General features: G+C 43.6%; 2 protein-coding genes across 2 annotated transcripts; both read right to left on the bottom strand.

The window, feature by feature from the left end:
• Positions 1-273: 273 nt before the first annotated feature.
• LOC123148191 (protein RADIALIS-like 3) lies at positions 274-1,026 on the bottom strand. Its single transcript, XM_044567557.1, has 2 exons — positions 703-1,026; positions 274-623 (listed from the first exon to the last, which is right to left on the bottom strand). The coding sequence occupies exons 1-2, from the start codon at positions 969-971 to the stop codon at positions 602-604; spliced, it is 291 nt and encodes a 96-aa protein (XP_044423492.1). The 5' UTR covers positions 972-1,026; the 3' UTR covers positions 274-601.
• Positions 1,027-21,199: 20,173 nt separating this feature from the next.
• On the bottom strand, positions 21,200-21,949 carry LOC123148200 (protein RADIALIS-like 3). Its single transcript, XM_044567568.1, has 2 exons — positions 21,624-21,949; positions 21,200-21,544 (listed from the first exon to the last, which is right to left on the bottom strand). Exons 1-2 carry the CDS (start codon positions 21,890-21,892, stop codon positions 21,523-21,525), a joined length of 291 nt encoding a protein of 96 aa, XP_044423503.1. The 5' UTR covers positions 21,893-21,949; the 3' UTR covers positions 21,200-21,522.
• Between the last annotated feature and the right edge of the window lie 268 nt (positions 21,950-22,217).

Below are 22,217 nucleotides of genomic sequence, written 5' to 3' on the forward strand. Positions count from 1 at the left end.
CTTCTCGGTTCTGCTCTGCCGTTTGATCAATTGGTGCGTGTTCTCCGTCCTTGGTTACATAATATTATTTGAACATATATACTCATGATCTCTACTGCCTCTATTGTGGCACCTCAACGAGATGCTAAGTTGTAAATGCTCCCAAAAAAAAGTGATTAAAGCGTGAAACACACCGCAGATGTTTTGTCTTTGTATTAGTAGTATGTGTGTGTATAACATATTTGGCATTAACATCAATTTATCTCTCCATTGATATGGACATATGGTTACATGTGCAGACAATAATATAAGGATAATATTAATATTGTACATTAGAATACATACGAGATAAGTTAAACCCATGTGAGTAAGGAGACAAGTCGATCTCACGTACATACTTATAGACCACTATCCACTAGAGTATTATGAACATGCATGCATCTGCATAACCGGCCGACTTTTCTGCCCGCTAGTCGTGCATGTATACATTGACATGGAGTCATGGACACCATCCACACTCTTATGAGTATTACAAGGTACCCCCATGCACGCACATGCTTCTTCGTTCAGTCCATCTGTGTAGTGTGTATCATCCCTTGCCCATTACCAGATTACCGCCTAGCTAGATCTTCAAGTGCTTCAACCTGATCACACAAATTACCTGCTTAACTCCAGCTTAAGCCCATGCATAACTGAAAATAAACACAGTGATGGCGGTCGTACCTGTCGGCCTCGTAGCTGCCGTTGTGGCCGGAGCCGGGGCATGGTGGACGGTAGGCGGGGAAAGGCACCTTGCTGGCCTCGATCCGGGCGATGTCGTGGACGAGCAGCTCGTAGTAGCGCCTGACATCGTCCGCTGACTTGCCGCCCCCGACAGCACGGGCGATGTTGTGCCAGCGGTCGGGTGTGTCCCTGTCGTGCACCGCCAACGCCTTCTCAAACAGCTTGTTCTGCTTCGGCGTCCACCCCGCGCTCATCGACAGAGAAGCCATTGATGTCGCTCGACGATTGGTTCTTCGATCGGTAAGATGGATAGGGAAGAAGGTGTGAGAAGAGGTGCTACTTATAGCACTCGAGGAGGATTCAGCTTTGTGTGGGGGACGGCGAAGATGGATGATAATGTGCGTACGAGTGGATGGGAAAACTAGAGGAATTTTGAAGCAACAGGCCAGCACGAGAGGAGTGAGGAGGGGGGGGGGGGGCGATTGGAGAAAGGAACAAACATTTTTGTCCCCTGGAAGTGGGGGATCTACCTTTCTATCTTTTCAGCCCTTTTGCATCGTGAATCGCCTCAGCCTCCTTCCTCACCTCCTCCCTCTCAAAGATTGAGATTCAAAGAGAAAAACATATAATATATATGCATCCATACATGCATATACATGTATGCTTTCGTAGTTAAAGTTGAGACATGTGCATCTTCATATGCAGATACTGAAAGAGGTTTCCCTTCTATCATTTAAAAAAAAGTAATCCATGGTTAGTGAATCAAAGCTTTTTGTTACACCAAATTAAGCAAGTTCTATTAGCTTTAAAGTGTTCATCTACATCCATGTTGACTCTTATTTACACCACAAAATAGCGAAAAACTATTCTTATTACTAGTGTTGTGGTTCAACCAACTTCTTGCGAGCGTGATGATTCTACCATCGACATATTTGGTGCAGTAATATTGGGTTGTTACTGTCTTGAGTGTACCTTAAAAATCTCGATTATTCATAATATTAAAGAAAATGAGCTAACTATTACATGTGAAGTAGCTAGCTATAGAGTTATTTTAAGAGCATCATGTCGCTCTCTACAGATAACTAGTTGCAAAGATTGGGAATCCATCACCAGAAAGCTGGTGCGTGTTGGCCATGCGATCCAGAATATATCTTACTTTTTGTATGAGAGAATAATATCAAAAAATCTAGCTTCAACGATTTAGTGCACAACTTTGCCTATGGTTTTAAAAATTAACTTAACAAAAAAAATCTGAAAAATGTATTCCTTTAATTCCAATGGATGTGTGCGGCGGCTCATTCATTCAAAATTGTCCCTTCATTTTGGCAAATTGGGAACGTTAAAAGGCATCCTCAATCCCCAACAACAGTTTCCCGATTCCCTCCCATCCGCTGGCCTGATTTCTGTCTTCACCGCCCCGATTGCTGATGTTGTATGCACGCCTTGGTGAGAGGCGGGCGGCTGTGTGCTGCTGTTGTGGTCAGCGACGAGAGATTGGGAGGTGACAGGTTGTGAGAGATCAGGGATGAGAGAGGCTTATAGGCTGGGATTGGGATTTCTACCGATTAGCTATTTTTTATGTCTGAGAGAGGGAGGTGCTTATTACTATAATTTGTGTGGCTTATGTCGATACTGAATGGTTCTACTATTGCTACCCAGTGCAGATTGTGTGATGGCTTGGTGGTGATGGATGGCGTGGTGACCTTGTCGTTGGCACGCGTTGTTGCCAGTGAATGGGAAACATAGAAATCTAGCAGATCTGCAGATGGGTAAGAAAAGAAAGAGTACAACAGTGTGATTTGTGTGGTTTGTGTGGTTTGTGTGGTAAAACAGTTGGACAATGTGCAATTCAGTGATCTTAGTGGTATTTTCATATTGTGAATGGTAGCATATCATAATTTAATTTACACCTTAGTGTCCGCCCCACCTCAATTTTTTTCGGTCTCCGCACTGAGCACTGGTGCTTCAGAAAAGCTCGGTTTATTTTAGCAAGCACCATCCTAAGCACCTTACATTGTACAGGGCCTTACATTACTTTGTGATTTATGGTCCGACACTTTGTACATATGCATGGAATTAAACAAGTACATTATTCAAAAACCTTGTCTGGATCATACTCGATCTTTCTTTTCCGGGTGAAAACCCACGACCACGATCTCACCTGTGGTTGGATCCAGCGATGATGGTGTTCACACACCGTCTCCTTCCTGAAGGCATTGTTGTTGAGGGAGCCTCCTCGCCGTCCCGATGTTGTCAATAGAGGTGGTAATAGTTGATGTTTTGCTCCAATGAGTTCTTTGCCTCGCCCAGACCCTACGGGGTCGTTCTCTTCTTTCCGTTGTTTTCTTTATTTGCTGGTTGTAAGCATCTTAGTTATGCAGAGGTCGGGTATGTACTCGTTGTGTTTTGTATCCTCTTGATGCAACATCATGAGTTAATAAAGACCACCCTTTATCGAAAAAAAATTCAAAAACCTTGTGCTAATGTTGTCATTTGTTAGTTGAATGGTTCTCGCTAGTTGAATGGTTGGTATCATATCTTAGACAGGATTATAGCATGCACAACTCAGTTAGTATGCGATCATATTAGATGGGTGAAGCCAATTTTTGGTGAAGTTAATGTGAGAAACTGAGATGTCAAATAGATGCTTACCGTATCTTATAAATAATGGTACTTGTTCTCGCAATATTGCTTTTAAATCTTGTATGTACAACATGGTTCGTTAAAAATTTGCATACAACAGTTAGAACATATATAACACTTGACCGAAAAATTACAACTTCAATGTAGGCTAATCTGGAAGAGAATTTTGCAAGTCAAGATAAAATTGAGTGAAAATGAGGTTTTGTTTCTGCATATGTAGTTGAAGGACTTGCATGTTTTTAGATGTGCGCTTGTGTTTCTTATGACCTTCACCTGTTCTGTGTGAATTTTCAACGAATTTGTATATGAAGAAGATACATGTCTTTTTTTAGACCTATCATTGATGTGAGCTACTGATGTTGAGCTATATGTTCTATTTTTTTTTTGTGAAATTTGAAATGGAACAATTATGGCTTTTCTATCATATTTTTTTTCTCCACCCAAATGTTATTTTCCTGACGGCACTATCGTAACAGGGATGCAACATTTTTTGCTTACCTAGCCTGATGCATTTCTTCTGTTGTCAGCTGTTAACCGTCAGTAAATTGGAAAAGCCGGCGGGGATATATTTTCTGTCGGACACTGCCGCATAAGTACACCAAAACAAATACACATTGCTCCTCCAATGCCACGGAGTGTCGGAGTCTATGATCCACTTGAAGCAAAATAATGGAACTATAACTTGGTCCTAGAAAAAGAATGACATGTCTTCTTTTCGAATTAAATTTGCACCCTACTTCGGCCCTATCTCCTCCGGGGCACTAGCCAGATTCTGACAACCATGGCCGACCGAGAACATATGCCACATTTAAATGCAGAAAGTCCACATGATTGGCAGATTCTGGATTCTGCACGCTAGAAAGCAATGAAGGAATTGTTATCAGCACTATCTAGCGAGGAGGTCAGGGTTAACACCCATCGCTCATTCGTACTACTACCTAAACTTGTTATGCACAACATATCGCTAGGATTGTTAGCTCTATTGGTCGGCTCTTTAATTAATCAGACAGACGGATTATCTGTAGTTCTTGCTCGGTATGTAATAGGTGGTTGAAAAAATAATATTGTTGTTTTGCACATATGGGGTGTAAGTTTTGTGGTCAAATTCATGTGGGGGGGGGGGGGGGGGGGATGCCGGCATGCACAATGTGTGGCCAGGTGAAATTCATTATAAAAAAGGCATAATATGTGCGTGCATGCGTATGTGCGTGCGTGCGTGCAGGTGCATGTGTGTATGCGTGTGCGTGTGTGTCTAAAATGGAAATTAATGTTTTAATAAGGTATTGTTGGCCATGCTATGGATTTGAGTATTGGTCTTTTTAAATCTCGGGTTGACAAATGACTAGGTAATTTGAGCATAATTGGTTTCGTGCCAAAAATTGATATGCCAGTGTTTGACATTGTGCCAAATATTGGCTACTACTTGATTGGTTACCGAGTCGTCTTGCCATCTCATAGAAAGTTGTCAATAGTTGCAAGTGTTGGTATTACCAATATTTGGCTAGCCAAATATTGGCAGCAAACCAATCATGCTCTTTGTATCCATCGGCGGCTCTGGCAGCATGGGCGGCAGCTGCAGCTCCAGCTCCTCCGGCTGCTCCGCTCCTGCCTCCTCCGCCTCTATCTCCACGTCGAGTTCAGCGAAGAGCGCGTCAGATGCCGTCTGCTCTTGCCGGAGGAACGCTCGGTTGGCCTTCACATAGGCCTCATCCTGGATTAAATAGCCGGATTTGGGTTGCGAGACGCCGGCCGACTTGAATAGCCGGATTTGGTCTCGGGCGGCGAGCCGAAGCGACGCCAAGCGACGTTCACATCGCGGAGACGGACGCAGCGTTCGTCGGACCGCCGGGTTTCTCGGCGTATATGCGTGGGACCCTGCCATCGGACCGACGTGGAGGGCATGCCCGCGCGCCCCCATATCCGCCCCATATTTGGGCTGGATATGAGGGGTGCCGGTCAGCCCGGTCGTTTGAGGGGCCCGTTTGGGTCGAAAAATCATGACCAACCAGTGACCGAGCGGGCCGCCAGAGCGTTTGAGGTCGGTTTGGGGCGGCCGGTTGTAGATGCTCTTGCCCCCCCCCCCACCCACCCGGCGCGCGTGCACCCCCTGCCCCCCTCACATAGTACCAATTTTTAGTTAGCACATGCTGACTCATGTTGCTCTTCAAAGCAATGCAACTTTCTGTTTTTATCAGTGAGTTAAGTACATTATGTCCATTTCAGCTTTGTTTTTAGGGTACATTTCAGCTTTGTTGGTATGTTGTACTTTCTTTATTTTAATTAATATATTCAGTTTTTAAAATGAAAAAAGAATTTTCACAAGAGATGCATCCACTCAAATATTTAGCGGCCGCCCAAAATTTTAATTTGGGTCCTGTACTAGTAGAGTGCGTACAAGAGTTACGCATAGACCTTGTCGTGTAGTAGTGCAAATTATTCCTCTAGACCATCACAAAAATAAAACTTCATTTGTTAGTCTGTTATTCCTATGGTATGCATGTCACTGTAGAGCACAAAATACTGAAATCACTTGTGCATAAACAACTGACCAACCGAGGGGAAGCAATGCATACATAAACATTTCTCCTATTCCATGGGTGTGGAAGCCTAAGATCCACTGAAAGAGCATAAACAGAATGATAAGTGGGTTCTTAAACAGAAGACGGTACGCTTCCCTCTCGAATCAAATTGTCGCCCAACCCAACTTGGGCCTATCTCCTCCCGTCTTCAGAGCGCCGGATTCTGACAGCCACGGCCAAGAATATATGCTAAAAAGATTTATATGCAAAAGCACAAATGATAGGCAGATTCTTAATTTTTGGCATGCGTAGCAACAGAATTGTTATCAGGTCAGGGCCGTCGACGGTGGTGATACATGCTTCCTGATTTTTTTGATCAAAAACAGTTGTAACAAACAGGCTAGAGCAGAAGCATATATTCTCCCCAAAATTTGCAGGATGGAATGGCCGGCCAGCCACTACCTGCATCTGAATATGTATAAATATGCAACTTGCACATGTTAGAACCTTCAACAGCTCCAACGAAGCTGGTCAAAGGCAGGCTCCAGAATTATTGCAGGCTGCCGATAGATAAATACAGTAGTAGCATTTTGGCTCAGTAGTTCCCGACCATAATTTAGTTGGCATGTGTTTGGTTTTTGCCACACTTTGGCTTACCACACTTTATTGCCCCTATGGCTCATTTGTTATAGAGACAATTTTTTTTGTCAACTTTTGCTAAAGTTTGGTGCCCAATTTCTCAGCCACTTGTGTGGCTTGCCATACTTGTGTGGCTGGTCACACTTTGACTTGGCTACACTAGTCTCTACCAAACAGACCCTACATCTTTAATTAAACTCTCAATGTCCAACAGGAAATCAGAGGCAATGATTGATTTTGCGCTCTTTTGGACCTGATTTTTTTAGAAACAAAGTACTCCCTCTATAAAGAAATATAAGAGCAGCTCTTATATTTCTTTATAGAGGGAGTACAACACAGACGCTCACATGTACACACGTACACTCAATCTTATAAACGCACACACGTACATCATACCCTTATAAGCTCCTCCGAAAGGCTTAGTGAACGGGTATTGTTATTGATGAAGTCATCATAAGCACCTCGTAAGCAGTGGGGCCAAAGCCTTCACTGAAAGAATAGTCCGCTTTTACAAGATACACATGTGTCAAACCTGAAGTTTCATCCCTGGTAGGCTGGGGGTACAACCAACCTACGAACCATCCAGTCATAGGTTGGTTCTTCAATTGGACCTAAATTTTTCTTGAAGAGCTGGAGAGGAAGTGGGGCAAATTGCAAGGGTGGTTGTGAAATGTTAAACCGTATGTGCGGGGGTGGCTGCACAGTGCGCCCCAGGAGCCGAGCACCATAACCATGACATGACATGAGAGAAAGTAGCTAAATGGTAGCCAGGATGATGTTTTAACCAAAGATGAGATGCACAAAATAAGATGGACTAATAATCCCACTTGTTCCTTCTGGGTGATAAGGTCGAGTCGTCTTATCACCATTTTTTTCTTGTGCCATGTTGCTAGGGTAGTCTCGATAACGGTCAGGTCTTCCTTTGGCACTGATAGGTCTCCAACCAAAGAGAATTTTGGACACCTATTTGATTCATTTTTTTTGAAGTGTATATCATGATGTGCGTGATTTCTTACTTGGATATATATAAATGGTGACATGCGAGATTTGTAAAGTAAAAAAATTGTTATTTTTTTGCCATAAAAATATTAATTTATTGGCATAGTCTACGTCTCTTATTGCTATACTAAATAACCATCTAGATTTTGTATGTGCCCTATTAAAACCGTCTAGATATTTTATTTTATTTTGCCATTGGACATGTTCATGCGCAGTTTGCATTTTTTCGTGAAGAAAAGACATGTCTGGTGCCGTGGGTAAGAAGGAAAATGGCAAAATTGATACTAAATACCCTTTTATGGCACTCATTTTTGTTTTTTTAACCAAACAACACCACTTTTTTCGAGGGCAAAAACTGGCATGTAGTTAGAAGACATGTTCATGTTTGTTGTGGACTGAACTGTTGCGATAATTAGTTAGCACTCAGGTTGCCAACAACGTCATTCCATAGGTCAGGCATCTAAGCTATGCGACGCCTTCTAAGTGGAATGCTAAAATTATAGTCCAAACACAGAAACACTCCATGACATGAGTGTAGTGTTGCTTTTGAGATGTCAAAAAGCACATTAACTGGTATATAATCTAACAAAGAATCTTTGCAAAGCCACTATGTTTCAAATTTACGGTTTGGCTTTTTATCAGGTACCGTTTTTTCATTACCCAAGTGTAACACACTAAATAGCTATAGGGCACGACATGCATGCATGCTTGCGGCCACACAGCCTTGCAACATGTAGTCAAACTATTTCGAAAAAAAGACATGCATACAGTGCATACTTCTCTGGTCATGCACTGACTAATTGCCAGAATCCGAGAGTGTAAATTGATTAGCAAAAGTATAATCGATTTCTCGATTATCTAATCTGGAAATTACGGAAATATAATAAGGGGCTATATACTCGATGATATGTTACCTTTGCCTATATAGTAAAAAAATTGTAATGTGATTAACGGAAAGTGTCTCTACGAGTCATTTAACACGCAAGTTGTATGATGGAAGACTTTGGTACTCCCTCCGTCTAGATATACAAGGTCAATGCCTCAATGAAAATACGAGGCCTACTATGCTTTTCGAGGTTGACTTTGACAACGGGTTAGAGAAATAATACATGATGCGTGTGTTATAAAAAGTATACCATCAATCTCGTATCTGAAAGGAGTTTTTAATGATATAATTTTCACATCATACATCCTCATATTTTGTACTATCTTAGCAGTGGTCAAAGGTAACCTAAAAAAGAAACTGTTGGAAATATGCCCTAGAGGCAATAATAAATTGGTTATTATTATTATATTTCCTTGTTCATGATAATCGTTTATTATCCATGCTATAATTGTATTGATAGGAAACTCAGATACATGTGTGGGTACATAGACAACACCATGTCCCTAGTAAGTCTCTAATTGACTAGCTCGTTGATCAATAGATGGTTACGGTTTCCTGACCATGGACATTGGATGTCATTGATAACGGGATCACATCATTAGGAGAATGATGTGATGGACAAGACCCAATCCTAAGCCTAGCACAAAGATCGTGTAGTTCGTATGCTAAAGCTTTTCTAATGTCAAGTATCATTTCCTTAGACCATGAGATTGTGCAACTCCCGGATACCGTAGGAATGCTTTGGGTGTACCAAACGTCACAACGTAACTGGGTGGCTATAAAGGTGCACTACAGGTATCTCCGAAAGTGTCTGTTGGGTTGGCACGAATCGAGACTGGGATTTGTCACTCCGTGTAAACGGAGAGGTATCTCTGGGCCCACTCGGTAGGACATCATCATAATGTGCACAATGTGACCAAGGGGTTGATCACGGGATGATGTGTTACGGAACGAGTAAAGAGACTTGCCAGTAACAAGATTGAACAAGGTATCGGGATACCGACGATCGAATCTCAGGCAAGTACAATACCGCTAGACAAAGGGAATTGTATACGGGATCGATTGAGTCCTTGACATCGTGGTTCATCCGATGAGATCATCGTGGAACATGTGGGAGCCAACATGGGTATCCAGATCCCGCTGTTGGTTATTGACCGGAGAACGTCTCGGTCATGTCTGCATGTTCCCGAACCCGTAGGGTCTACACACTTAAGGTTCGATGACGCTAGGGTTATAAAGGAAGTTTGTATGTGGTTACCGAATGTTGTTCGGAGTCCCGGATGAGATCCTAGATGTCACGAGGAGTCCCGGAATGGTCCGGAGGTAAAGATTTATATATAGAAAGTTGTTGTTCGGGTTCCGGAAAAAGTTTGGGTTTTTTCGGTAATGTACCGGGAAGCTTCCAGAAGGTTCCGGAGGATTCCGGAGGGGTCCGGATGTCCGGAAATTGTTCCACCACGTCAAATACAGTAGCATGGGCTGTAGGGGGGGCGCCCTAGCCTTAATGGGCCAGGGGCACCAGCCCCCCCAAGGCCCATGCACATGGGAAGGGGAAAACCCTAAGGGGGAGGGCCTCCACTTGACTTGGGAGGCACTCCTCCCTCCCTTGGCCGCCGCCCCCTCCTCAGATTGGATCTGAGGGGGCCGGCCCCCCTCTCCCTTGCCCCTATATATTTGTGGGGGGTGGGAGGGCAGCCGCACCACAAGTTCTGGCGCAGCCCTCCCCCTCTCCCAAGTCCTCCTCCTCTCCCGCGGTGCTTGGCGAAGCCCTGCAGGATTGCCACGCTCCTCCACCACCACCACGCCGTTGTGCTGCTGCTGGATGGAGTCTTCCTCAACCTCTCCCTCTCTCCTTGCTGGATCAAGGCGTGGGAGACGTCACGGGGCTGTACGTGTGTTGAACGCGGAGGTGCCGTCCGTTCGGCACTAGGATCTCCGGTGATTTGGATCACGACGAGTACGACTCCTTCAACCCCGTTCTCTTGAACGCTTCCGCTTAGCGATCTACAAGGGCATGTAGATGCACTCTCCTTCCCCTCGTTGCTGGTTTCTTCATAGATAGATCTTGGTGACACGTAGGAAAATTTTGAATTTCTGCTACGTTCCCCAACAGTGGCATCATGAGCTAGGTCTATTGCGTAGATTCTTTGCACGAGTAGAACACAAAGTAGTTGTGGGCGTTGATTTTGTTCAATATGCTTACCGTTACTAGTCCAATCTTGTTTCGACGGTATTGTGGGATGAAGCGGCCCGGACCGACCTTACACGTACTCTTACGTGAGACAGGTTCCACCGACTGACATGCACTTGGTGCATAAGGTGGCTAGCGGGTGCCAGTCTCTCCCACTTTAGTCGGAACGGATTCGATGAAAAGGGTCCTTATGAAGGGTAAATAGCAATTGGCATATCACGTTGTGGTTTTGCGTAGGTAAGAAACGTTCTTGCTAGAAACCCATAGCAGCCACGTAAAACATGCAAACAACAATTAGAGGACGTCTAACTTGTTTTTGCAGGGTATGCTATGTGATGTGATATGGCCAAGAAGAATGTGATGAATGATTTGTGATGTATGAGATTGATCATGTTCTTGTAATAGGAATCACGACTTGCATGTCGGTGAGTATGACAACCGGCAGGAGCCATAGGAGTTGTCTTTATTTATTGTATGACCTGCGTGTCATTGAACAACGCCATGTAATTACTTTACTTTATTGCTAACCGGTAGCCATAGTAGTAGAAGTAATAGTTGGCGAGACAACTTCATGAAGACACGATGATGGAGATCATGATGATGGAGATCATGGTGTCATGCCGGTGACGATGATGATCATGGAGCCCCGAAGATGGAGATCAAAAGGAGCATAATGATATTGGCCATATCATGTCATTATTTGATTGCATGTGATGTTTATCATGTTTATGCATCTTATTTGCTTAGAACGACGGTAGTAAATAAGATGATCCCTCATTAAAATTTCAAGAAAGTGTTCCCCCTAACTGTGCACCATTGCGAAAGTTCGTCATTTCTAAGCACCACGTGATGATCGGGTGTGATGGATTCTTACGTTCACATACAACAGGTGTAAGACAGATTTACACACGCGAAACACTTAGGTTGACTTGACGAGCCTAGCATGTACAGACATGGCCTCGGAACACAAGAGACCGAAAGGTCGAGCATGAGTCGTATAGTAGATACGATCAACATGAAGATGTTCACCGATGATGACTAGTCCGTCTCACGTGATGATCGGACACGGCCTAGTTGACTCGGATCATGTAATCACTTAGATGACTAGAGGGATGTCTATCTGAGTGGGAGTTCATAAGATGAACTTAATTATCCTGAACATAGTCAAAAGATCTTTGCAAATTATGTCGTAAGCTCGCGCTTTAGTTCCACTGTTTAGATATGTTCCTAGAGAAAATATAGTTGAAAGTTGATAGTAGCGATTATGCGGACAGTAGAAAGCTTATGTCCTTAATGCACCGCTCAGTGTGCTGAACCCCAAACGTTGTTTGTGGATGTTGCGAACATCGGACATACACGTTTTGATAACTACGTGATAGTTCAGTTAAATGGTTTAGAGTAGAGGCACCAAAGACGTTTTCGAAACGTCGCGGAACATATGAGATGTTTCGAGGGCTGAAATTGGGATTTCAGGCTCGTGCCCACGTCAAGAGGTATAAGACCTCCGACGATTTTCTTAGCCTGCAAACTAAGGGAGAAAAGCTCAATCGTTGAGCTTGTGATCAGATTGTCTGAGTGCAACAATCACTTGAATCGAGTGGGAGTTGATCTTCCAGATGAGATAGTGATGTTTCTCCAAAGTCATTGCCACCAAGCTGCTAGAGCTTCGTGATGAACTATAACATATCAGGGATAGATATGATGATCCTTGAGGTATTCACGATGTTTGACACCGCGAAAGTAGAAATCAAGAAGGAGCATCAATTGTTGATGGTTGGTGAAACCACTAGTTTCAAGAAGGGCAAGGGCAAGAAGGGATACTTCATGAAACGGCAAATCAGCTGCTGCTCCAGTGAAGAAACCCAAGGTTGAACCCAAACCCGAGACTAAGTGCTTCTGTGATAAGGGGAATAGTCACTAGAGCGGAATTACCCTAGATACTTGGTAGATGAGAAGGCTGGCAAGGTCGATAGAAGTATATTGGATATACATTATGTTAATGTGTACTTTACTAGTACTCCTAGTAGCACCAGGGTATTAGATACCGGTTCGGTTGCTAAGTGTTAGTAACTCGAAATAAAAGAGCTACGGAATAAACGGAGACTAGCTAAAGGTGAGCTGACGATATGTGTTGGAAGTGTTTCCAAGTTTGATGTGATCAAACATCGCACGCTCCCTCTACCATCAAGATTAGTATTAAACCTGAATAATTGTCATTTGGTGTTTGCGTTGAGCATAGACATGATTGGATTATGTCTATCGCAATACGGTTATTCATTTAAGGAGAATAATGGTTACTCTATTTATTTGAATAATACCTTCAATGGTCTTGCACCTAAAGGAATGGTTTATTGAATCTCGATCGTAGTGATACACATGTTCATGCCAAAAGATATAAGATAATAATGATAGTACCACTTACTTGTGGCACTGCCATGTAAGTCATATTGGTATAAAACACATGAAGAAGCTCCATGTTGATGGATCTTTGGACTCACTCATTTTTGAAAAAGTTTGAGACATGCAACCATGTCTATTGGTGTATACGCATGAAGAAACTCCATGCAGACGGATCGTTTGGACTCACTTGATTTTGAATCACTTGAGATATGCAAATCATACCACATAGGCAAGATGACTGAAAAGCCTCGTTTTCAGTAAAATGGAAATAGATAGCAACTTGTTGGAAGTAATACATTTTGATGTGTGCAGTCCAATAAGTGCTAAGGCACGCAATGGATATTGTTATGTTCTTACTTCACGGATGATTTGAGTAGATACTGAGTATATTTACTTGATGAAACACAAGTCTGAATTATTGAATGGTTCAAGTAATTTCAGAGTGAAGTTGAAGATCTTCGTGACAAGAGGATAAAATGTCTATGATATGATCATAGAGATGAGTATCTGAGTTACGAGCTTTGGCACGCAATTAAGACATTGTGGAAATTGTTTCACAATTAATACCGCCTGGAACACCAAAGTGTGATGGTGTGTCCGAACATCATAGTTGCACCCTATTGGATATGGTGCGTACCATGATGTCTCTTATCGAATTACCACTATCGTTCATGGGTTAGGCATTAGAGACAACCGCACTCACTTTAATAGGGTACCACGTAATTCCGTTGAGACGACACCGTTTGGAGAAACCTAAGTTGTCGTTTCTTAAAAGTTTGGGGCTGCGACGCTTATGTGAAAAAGTTTCAGGTTGATAAGCTCGAACCCAAAGCGGATAAAATGCATCTTCATAGGACACCCAAAACAGTTGGGTATACCTCCTAATTCAGATCCGAAAGCAATAGGGATTGTTTCTTGAATCGGGTCCTTTCTCGAGGAAAGGTTTGTCTCGAGAATTGAGTGGGAGGATGGTGGAGACTTGATGAGGTTATTGAACCGTCACTTCAACTAGTGTGTAGCAGGGCACAGGAAGTTGTTCCTGTGGCACCTACACCAATTGAAGTAGAAGCTTATGATAGTGATCATGAAGTTTCGGATCAAGTCACTACCGTACCTCGTAGGGTGACAAGGATGCGTACTACTTCAGAGTGGTACAGTAATCCTGTCTTGAAGGTCATGTTGCTAGACAACAATGAACCTACGAGCTATGGAGAAGCGATGGTGGGCCCAAATTCCGACAAATGGTTAGAAGCCATGAAATCCGAGATAGGATCCATGTATCAGAACAAAGCATGGACTTTGGTGGACTTGCCCGATGATCGGCAAGCCATTGAGATAAATGGATCTTTAAGAAGAAGACGGACGTGGACGGTAATGTCACCGTCTATGAAGCTCGACTTGTGGCGAAGAGTTTTTCACAAGTTCAAGGAGTTGACTACGATGAGATTTTCTCATCCGTAGCGATGCTTAAGTCCGTCGGAATCATGTTAGCATTAGCTGCATTTATGAAATCTGGCAGATGGATGTCAAAACGAGTTTCCTTACCAGTTTTCGTAAGGAAAGGTTGTATGTGATACAATCAGAAAGGTTTTGTCGATCCTAAGGATGCTAAAAGGTATGCTAGCTCCAGCGATCCTTCCATGGACTGGAGTAAGCATCTCGGAGTTGGAATATACACTTTGATAAGATGATCAAAGATTTTGGGTTTGTACAAAGTTTATGAGAAACTTGTATTTCCAAAGAAGTGAGTGGGAGCACTATAGAATTTCTGATAAGTATATGTTGTTGACATATTGTTGATCAGAAATGATGTAGAATTTCTGGAAAGCATATAGGGTTATTTGAAAAGTGTTTTTCAATGGAAAACCTGGATTAAGCTACTTGAACATTAAGCATCAAGATCTATAAGGATAGATCAAAATGCTTAATAATACTTTCAAATGAGCACATACCTTGACATGATCTTGAAGGTGTTCAAGATGGATCAGTCAAAGAAGGAGTTCTTGCCTGAGTTGTAAGGTATGAAGTTAAGAGTTAAAAGCTCGACCACGGCAGAAGAGAGACAAAGGACGAAGGCCGTCCCCTACGCTTCAGACGTAGGCTCTATAGTATGCTATGCTGTGTACCGCACCGGAAGTGTGCCTTGCCATGAGTCAGTCAAGGGGTACAAGAATGATCCAGGAACGGATCATTGGACAGCGGTCAAAATTATCCTTAGAGGAATAAGGATTTGTTTCTCGATTATGGAGGTGATAAAGAGTTCGGCGTAAAGGGTTACGACGATGCAAGCTTTAACACCTATCCGAATGACTCTGAGTAGCAAACCGGATACGTATAGTGGAGCAACCATTTGGAATAACTTCAAGTGGAGCGTGGAAGCAGCATTTACAATATGACATAGAGAATTGCGAAGTACATACGGATCTGAATACTGCAGACCCGTTGACTAAAACCTCTCTCACAAGGAAAACATGATCAAACCCCAGAACTCATTGAGTCTTAATCACATGGTGATGTGAACTAGTTTAGTGACACTAGTAAACTCTTTGGATGTTGGTCACATGGCGATGTGACCTATCAGTGTTAATCACATAGCGATGTGAACTAGATTATTGACTCTAGTGCAAGTGGGAGACTGTTGGAAATATGCCCTAGAGGCAATAATAAATTAGTTATTATTATATTTCCTTGTTCATGATAATCGTTTATTATCCATGCTATAATTTTATTGATAGGAAACTTAGATACATGTGTGGATACATAGACAACACCATGTCCCTAGTAAGTCTCTAGTTGACTAGCTCGTTGATCAATAGATGGTTACGGTTTCCTGACCATGGACATTGGATGTCGTTGATAACGGGATCACATCATTAGGAGAATGATGTGATGGACAAGACCCAATCCTAAGCCTAGCACAAAGATCGTGTAGTTCGTATGCTAAAGCTTTTCTAATGTCAAGTATCATTTCCTTAGACCATGAGATTGTGCAACTCCCGGATACCGTAGGAATGCTTTGGGTGTACCAAACGTCACAACGTAACTGGGTGGCTATAAAGGTGCACTACAGGTATCTCCGAAAGTGTCTGTTGGGTTGGCACGAATCGAGACTGGGATTTGTCACTCCGTGTAAACGGAGAGGTATCTCTGGGCCCACTCGGTAGGACATCATCATAATGTGCACAATGTGACCAAGGGGTTGATCACGGGATGATGTGTTACGGAACGAGTAAAGAGACTTGCCGGTAACGAGATTGAACAAGGTATCGGTATACCGACGATCGAATCTCGGGCAAGTACAATACCGCTAGACAAAGGGAATTGTATACGGGATCGATTGAGTCCTTGACATCGTGGTTCATCCGATGAGATCATCGTGGAACATGTGGGAGCCAACATGGGTATCCAGATCCCGCTGTTGGTTATTGACCGGAGAACGTCTCGGTCATGTCTGCATGTTCCCGAACCCGTAGGGTCTACACACTTAAGGTTCGATGACGCTAGGGTTATAAAGGAAGTTTGTATGTGGTTACCGAATGTTGTTCGGAGTCCCGGATGAGATCCCGGACGTCACGAGGAGGTCCGGAATGGTCCGGAGGTAAAGATTTATATATGGAAAGTTGTTGTTCGGGTTCCGGAAAAAGTTCGGGTTTTTTCGGTATTGTACCGGGAAGCTTCCAGAAGGTTCCGGAGGATTCCGGAGGGGTCCGGAGGTCCGGAAATTGTTCCACCACGTCCAATACAGTAGCATGGGCTGTAGGGGGGCGCCCTAGCCTTAATGGGCCAGGGGCACCAGCCCCCCAAGGCCCATGCGCATGGGAAGGGGAAAACCCTAAGGGGGAGGGCCTCCACTTGACTTGGGAGGCACTCCTCCCCCCCTTGGCCGCCGCCCCCTTCTCAGATTGGATCTGAGGGGGCCGCCCCCCCTCTCCCTTGCCCCTATATATATGTGGGGGGTGGGAGGGCAGCCGCACCACAAGTTCTGGCGCAGCCCTCCCCCTCTCTCAAGTCCTCCTCCTCTCCCGCGGTGCTTGGCGAAGCCCTGCAGGATTGCCACGCTCCTCCACCACCACCACGCCGTTGTGCTGCTGCTGGATGGAGTCTTCCTCAACCTCTCCCTCTCTCCTTGCTGGATCAAGGCGTGGGAGACGTCACCGGGCTGTACGTGTGTTGAACGCGGAGGTGCCGTCCGTTCGCCACTAGGATCTCCGGTGATTTGGATCACGACGAGTATGACTACTTCAACCCCGTTCTCTTGAACGCTTCCGCTTAGCGATCTACAAGGGTATGTAGATGCACTCTCCTTCCCCTCGTTGCTGGTTTCTCCATAGATAGATCTTGGTGACACGTAGGAAAATTTTGAATTTCTGCTACGTTCCCCAACAGAAACATCATGCCCTATATATTTCGATGAAGGGAGTACACAAAGTTGCAAAATGCAATGAACCAGTCCGTAAGAGGTACAAAATAGTCCAAATCACTCCGAACCAGCCATAATCATACATTATTTCACACAATACCCATGGAGCTTTACTTTTTCATGAATAGGCCCTCAATCAATCCATTTGGATATTTCCTCATGTGCACCCACCATTGTGAATCTACTCTGTGCCCGCCCATGATGGCTAGCATTTAGTGGAATGCATTGTGTTTTGCACGAAGAATCTTGCTTGGTGAATGTTGCTCTGTTTTGCACGTATGCATGGAGAGAGGGTGTTTGCCTGTGTTCATGAGGGTGCGATGAGGATAAGCATCTACTGCCTGCCATGGCAGATCTTTGAATCGACCGACAGCTATAGAGATAAGATTGATATATCGTGGATTTTGGAGATACCAGATGATGAAAACAACTGCCCAGATGATACATCATTGTCTTCATGGCAACATCCCCTCTGCCCAGACGATACATCATTCCCTTCAGACACTTTCTTCTCCTTCTCCATCTCCGCCTTCTTTATGAAACAAAAGTAATCTGAAGGAAATTTACAAAATCCTTACGATAAGAAACTCTTGCAGTTAGAGGTTATAAATAAAACAAATGATTCTTTTTTTTACATTCTCGCAGATGTAAAAAACTATCATTTGCGGTGAAATTTCTAGTAAACCTTTTTTTTTTGGAAAGAATTTTTCCAGAAGGCTTAAACCATTGTCATTGTGGAGAACACATATCAAACTTTTATCAAACTGTGGGCTAGCCCAGTGCGGCCACCTAATCCGGCCTAGTTAGCTAGGACGTGGCAGGTCGGGCCGCTCTAATTTGCTTCCCTCTCTCTCCATTCAAACCAACGTTCCCTCCCTTTCCCTCGTTGAGGAATTTCCTATTCTACGCTCACAATGTAGAATAGTACTGTCCATGTACAAATCGCGCAACTTGGGCAGTAACAGACAAGGCCATTTATTATGATTCTATGCCTTCCGATGTTTTCTGACCATTTTTAAAGTTGGTTTTATGTTGATTTTGGTTTCTCTATTTCCACTGGGTATCTGTGATTTTTGTTGGTTTTTCTTGAGGATTTTTTCCAGGGTTTTCGGCCAAATCTTCTGTTTTGATGTTTGGAAATTTTCTAATGCAAGTGCTTTTTTAAATACGTGAACACTCTTTAAATCCATTTACATTTAAAAAATCTTCAATATAATTTGAGGCCATGAGCAATGACTGTGTCGAGTGGGCGAGCATTTTATGACTACCGTCAGATTGACCTAGAATTAACGATAGCCAAAATTAAGTTCGTGCAGGAGTGTCGAACACATGTGATATGATAAAGGATGTAATTATTTTGTCGATTGGATTGTTTAGTTTCTTCACACAAACTCTGCCAGGGCCAGGGCCTGGCCTCAGAGACACTACTCAAATTCAGATTTCATTCATCAAGTGGTTATACCACAAATCGCTGAACCGCAATTCAAATGTTGCATGCTTGATGAGCTCACCCCCCACAATTAGTTGGAAATGTGTGCGTGTGTGCAGCTTACAAGTTAGAAACACTGTCACAGACCAAAGCTCAGACACAATTTGGTCACTAGACTAGAGAAAACAGACAATGCAGAGTTCAAACAAACCAACACTTTGGAACAGGTCACGGATCACTGTCAGTGCCGAATGCAACCCCATCATGTTTTCTTCAGAGAGAAGAGCAAGGCCGTACAGCTCGTGCAAGAGTGTACAACACAAGTACTCCCTCTTAGGCTAAGTGTTCCTTACTCTCAACTGAAGAAAAACATTGACAATGCTACCTCTCAGATCCTGAAACATCCTAGGCTAAGTGTCATAGTAGTTCTACCTCCCCTTGAGTTACTCAAGTGAGAGTGAATGAGTTACTCAAGTGAATTGGGTGAGTTACATGCCCATGAGGACCTTATATAGTAGAGGTCCTTGATAAATTACCAAGGCTACACATGACAGTAATATGTGGGGAAGGATATATAGGTCAAGTTTGGTAAGGGAAACTCCAATGCGGATCATCAAAATGGACCTCACCACATGTGTGGAGGCCATCCAACCGTAGGAACCAAATGTCCGCTCCCAGGTCTTTTTTAATATCCGGAGTACTCAAAATAATCAAATATAAACAACACAATTCATAAGCAACTGAAAGAGGAATACTCCAATGCAAGAATATTTCAAATAAAAATACTCTCTCTGATCCATATTAATTGTTGTTGATTTAGTAGTTGTACTAAATCAGTGAAAATGAATATGGTAGGAGGGAGTATTACAATTCAAACATAAAGTTTTGAAATAAAAAAGTTAAAGTTTGAATTCAAGTTTGTCAGATACGCGTTCTAATTGTCCACGCAAAAATCGTAAAGATGCTCAACCAGGTCATTCTCAAGCTTCACATGAGTTCCTTGATTGCGAATTTGATGATGCATTTGGAGAAAATCCTCAAATGTTGTCGGATTCTGCTCTGGAAGCTTAATAGGATCATCCTCTTTTTAAAATCCAGACCATGGAGAACTCCATAACTCTCATCCTTCACGATGATGTTGTGCATGATCACACAAGCTGTCATCACCTCCGAGAATGTCTCCAGATCTCATTGTTTAGCAAGTCCGCAAACACTGCAAAATTGTTTGAACCGGTCCCAATGTTGTCGGTTTGCAGGATATCGAACATCGTGACTAGCTAGTCCAAACAATTTTGGTGACCGCCGTTGAATGGCAGAAAATGTCCTCCATCCAAATAGTTGTGAGCGATTTAGTGACCCCGTTGGAGGGTTTGTAGTCCATGGCGAGCCATCCCTCTAGCTACCCTAATGCGCTTTGGCTGTGTAGGGGAATTCTTCACTTGGTCCCTTTAGCTCTTCTTTTATTTCAGTCACCCTTATCTTTTACTTTGAATTTTCCTCTGACTTGTTGACCATGAAGGGCTTGTTTTTTAATTTTGTTGACTTGTTTTCGTCTTGACCATTTTTCCACATAGGAAAGGGTGGGACCCAGGTAAATTAGTTATTCCTACAACAGTTCTCAACTTGGGGGGGGGGGGGCTTACCTCTGGAAACCCTTGCACTTGAGGATCAACAAACGGTTGCCTAGTGTGATCCAAGCACAACAACCTGAAGCGGCTCCACCATCATCAAAGGGGATGTTGGAGCGGTTCCACCGAGTGGAAGAGGAACCATTGACTTCAATGGGCGGAAGGGGAGGAGGTAGCCCATGGCCCGGACTTGGTGTCCCAATATTTGCGAGAGCTCCACTATCAACAACAACGATGAACGCATGCGAGGAGAGGTAGCAACCCTAGCATGATATGGGTGCTTTGTGGTAGTGTGATTTGTTCTCGGTTCTACTCTACCATTTGATTAATTGGTGCGTGTTCTCTGTCCTTGGTCACATAATATTATCTTAACATATATACTCATGATCTCCACTGCCTCTGTGGCACCTCAACGAGATGCTAAGCCGTAAATGCTCCCCAAAAAAGTACTCCCTCCGTCCCAAAATTCATGTCTTACATTTGTCTAGATACGGATGTATCTAATATTAAAACGTGACTTAATACATCCGTATTTAGACAAATCTAAGACAAGAATTTTGGGACGGAGGGAGTATGTGATTAAAGCGTGAAACACACCGCAGTTGTTTTGTCTTTGTATTAGTAGTATGTGTGTGTCCCTCGCAAAAAAGAAAGTACTATGTGTGTGCATAACATATTTGACATTAACATCAATTTATCTCTCCATTGATATGGACATATGGTTACATGTGCAGACAATAATATAAGGATAATATTAATATTGTACATTAGAATATATAGGAGATAACTTAAACCCATGTGAGTAAGGAGACAAGTCGATCTCACGTATACATACTTATAGACCACTAGCCACTAGAGTATTATGAACATGCATGCATCTGCATAATCGGCAGACTTTTCTGCCCGCTAGTCGTGCATGTATACATTGACATATGACATGGAGTCATGGACACCATGCACACGCTTATAAGTATTACAAGGTACCCTCATGCACGCACATGCTTCTTCGTTCAGTCCATCTGTGTAGTGTGTATCATCCCTTGCCCATTACCCGATTACCGCCTAGCTAGATCTTTAAATGCTTCAACCTGATCACACAAATTACCTGCTTAACTCCAGCTTAAGCCCATGCATAACTGATAAGAAACACAGCGATGGCGGTCGTACCTGTCGGCCTCGTAGCTGGCGTTGTGGCCGGTGCCGGGGCATGGTGGACGGTAGGCGGGGAAAGGCACCTTGCCGGCCTCGATACGGGCGATGTCATGGACGAGCAGCTCATAGTAGCGCCTGACATCGTCCGCCGACTTTCCGCCGCCGACAGCCCGGGCGATGTTGTGCCAGCGGTCGGGCGTGTCCCTGTCGTGCACCGCCAACGCCTGCTCGAACAGCTTGTTCTGCTTCGGTGTCCACCCCGCGCTCATCGACAGAGAGGCCATTGATGTCGCTCGACGATACACTAGGATCTTGGCTGCTGGTGAGATAGATGAGGAAGAAGGTGTGAGAACAGGTGCTACTTATAGCAGTCGAGGAGGATTTAGCTTTGTGTGGGAGCGGGAAGGAGGATGATAATGTGCATACGAGTGGAGGGGAAAAAACTAGAGGAATTTTGAAGCACGAGAGTGAGGAGGGGGTCCATTGGAGAAAGGAATAAACATTTCTGTCCCCTGGAAGTGGGGGATCTATCTTTCTATCTTTTCGGCCCTTTTGCGTCGTGAATCGCCTTGGCATCCTTCATCACCTTCTCCCGCTCAAAGATTCAAA

This window comes from Triticum aestivum, chromosome 1B (assembly GCF_018294505.1).
Source record: "Triticum aestivum cultivar Chinese Spring chromosome 1B, IWGSC CS RefSeq v2.1, whole genome shotgun sequence".
Lineage (NCBI taxonomy): Eukaryota > Viridiplantae > Streptophyta > Magnoliopsida > Poales > Poaceae > Triticum > Triticum aestivum.

Bases quoted from the DNA above. Each gene is read 5' to 3' on its own strand.
- LOC123148191 (XM_044567557.1), bottom strand. From the start codon at position 971: ATGGCTTCTCTGTCGATGAGCGCGGGGTGGACGCCGAAGCAGAACAAG. The intron at 624-702 runs GTACGACCGCCA...TTGTGTGATCAG, and splicing joins GGCAGCTACGAGGCCGACAG to GTTGAAGCACTTGAAGATCT.
- LOC123148200 (XM_044567568.1), bottom strand. From the start codon at position 21,892: ATGGCCTCTCTGTCGATGAGCGCGGGGTGGACACCGAAGCAGAACAAG. The intron at 21,545-21,623 runs GTACGACCGCCA...TTGTGTGATCAG, and splicing joins GCCAGCTACGAGGCCGACAG to GTTGAAGCATTTAAAGATCT.